Source organism: Salvelinus alpinus, chromosome 7 (genome assembly GCF_045679555.1).
Source record: "Salvelinus alpinus chromosome 7, SLU_Salpinus.1, whole genome shotgun sequence".
In the NCBI taxonomy this organism is placed as follows: domain Eukaryota; kingdom Metazoa; phylum Chordata; class Actinopteri; order Salmoniformes; family Salmonidae; genus Salvelinus; species Salvelinus alpinus.
Genome location: NC_092092.1, coordinates 71,660,610 through 71,662,588, shown reverse-complemented (window position 1 = coordinate 71,662,588; position 1,979 = coordinate 71,660,610). Strand labels below are relative to the sequence as shown.

At 49.7% G+C, this 1,979-nt stretch overlaps 1 protein-coding gene across 3 annotated transcripts in view; it reads right to left on the bottom strand.

Moving 5' to 3' along the window:
• Positions 1-1,499, bottom strand: part of LOC139581614 (fermitin family homolog 3-like) — a 10,704-nt gene extending 9,205 nt beyond the window's left edge. The window contains exon 1 of one of the 3 annotated variants that reach the window (XR_011676255.1): positions 1,156-1,311. Coding sequence is in view for 1 of the 3 variants with exons in the window: in XM_071411564.1 (XP_071267665.1) it covers positions 1,156-1,184 (29 nt within the window). In the remaining 2 variants the exon portion in view is untranslated. Of the gene's footprint in view, positions 1-1,155; positions 1,312-1,342 lie in introns of those variants that run through there. The other 2 variants (XM_071411565.1, XM_071411564.1) reach the window with 2 other exon arrangements.
• Positions 1,500-1,979: the final 480 nt, after the last annotated feature.

The window sequence follows — 1,979 nt, the reverse complement described above, 5'->3', positions numbered from 1 at the left end:
TTATTCTGACAAGTTCACTATGACAACTGACACACCCTGGCTGACTGGGTTAATCTGACAAGTTCACTATGACAACTGACACACCCTGGCTGACTGGGTTAATCTGACAAGTTCACTATGACAACTGACACACCCTGGCTGACTGGGTTATTCTGACAAGTTCACTATGACAACTGACACACCCTGGCTGACTGGGTTATTCTGACAAGTTCACTATGACAACTTCCTATTTCTAACTTCATTCTGGACGCATACTTCCGTTTTCAGATCGACTCTACAAAACCCAACCCAACCCAACCCAACCATAGCTTACCTTACCCTACCCAACCCAACCCTACCCTACCCTAGCTTACCCAACCCAACCCAACCCAACCCTACCTTACCCAACCCAACCATAGCTTACCTTACCCTACCCAACCCAACCCAACCCAACCCTACCTTACCCAACCCAACCATAGCTTACCTTACCCTACCCAACCCAACCCAACCCTACCTTACCTTACCTTACCTTACCCAACCCAACCCAACCCAACCCAACCCTACCTTACCCAACCCAACCATAGTTTACCTTACCCAACCCTACCCAACCCACCCATAGCTTACCTTACACTACCCAACCCAACCCTACCTTACACTACCCAACCCAACCCTACCTTACCCAACCCAACCCAACCATAGCTTACCCTACCCCACCCAACCCAACCCAACCCTACCTTACCCAACCCAACCCAACCATAGCTTACCTTACACTACCCAACCCAACCCAACCCTACCTTACCCAAACCAACCATAGCTTACCTTACCTTAACTTACCCTACCCAACCCTACCTTACCTTACCCTACCCTACCCTACCCAACCCAACCCAACCCAACCCTACCTTACCCAACCCAACCCAACCCTACCCTACCCTACCCTACCCAACCCTACCCACCACCATCAAATGTCCACCCAAATATTCAACTGTGTGTGTGTGTGTGTGTGTGTGTGTGTGTGTGTGTGTGTGTGTGTGTGTGTGTGTGTGTGTGTGTGCATATGTGTGTATGTGTGCATATGTGTGTGTGTGCATATGTGTGTGTGTAATGTCAAGTATAGTAATAACAACATGGTATAGGTTAAGCATTCTGTAACTTAACTAGTTGTCTTGTTCTACTCACAGTACAGGAGAGTGAGAGTTTTGGCCCATCAATAGAATAGAAGCCTACTGCCGTTCTATACTGTTCACATCCATGCCTCTGTCCCATCCTCTAACATCACCTCTATCTCTCACTGAGACCCTGGGTCAAAACACTCACACACAAGACAGTTCATCTGACATAGGCTACACACTCTTGTTTATCTTACCCTCTCCACTGTCCAAAATGCAGGGGATTCTGGCAGCTTTATAAAAAGAATACCCTCTTCCCCTTCTTCTGCTAGTTCTGCAAACTACCCTGCCTGTTACACTTCCCCTCTACGTCTCTCTGTTGGCTTGCGTCTCTACGTCTCTCTGTTGGCTTGCGTCTCTACGTCTCTCTGTTGGCCTGCGTCTCTACGTCTCTCTGTTGGCCTGCGTCTCTACGTCTCTCTGTTGGCTGTGGTCTCTACGTCTCTCTGTTGGCTTGCGTCTCTACGTCTCTCTGTTGGCTGTGGTCTACGTCTCTCTGTTGGCTGTGGTCTCTACGTCTCTCTGTTGGCTGTGGTCTACGTCTCTCTGTTGGCTTGCGTCTCTACATCTCTCTGTTGGCTGTGGTCTCTACGTCTCTCTGTTGGCTTGCGTCTCTACGTCTCTCTGTTGGCCTGCGTCTCTACGTCTCTCTGTTGGCCTGCGTCTCTACGTCTCTCTGTTGGCTTGCGTCTCTACGTCTCTCTGTTGGCTGTGGTCTACGTCTCTCTGTTGGCTGTGGTCTACGTCTCTCTGTTGGCTGTGGTCTCTACGTCTCTCTGTTGGCTTGCGTCTCTACGTCTCTCTGTTGGCTTTGGTCTACGTCTCTCTGTTGGC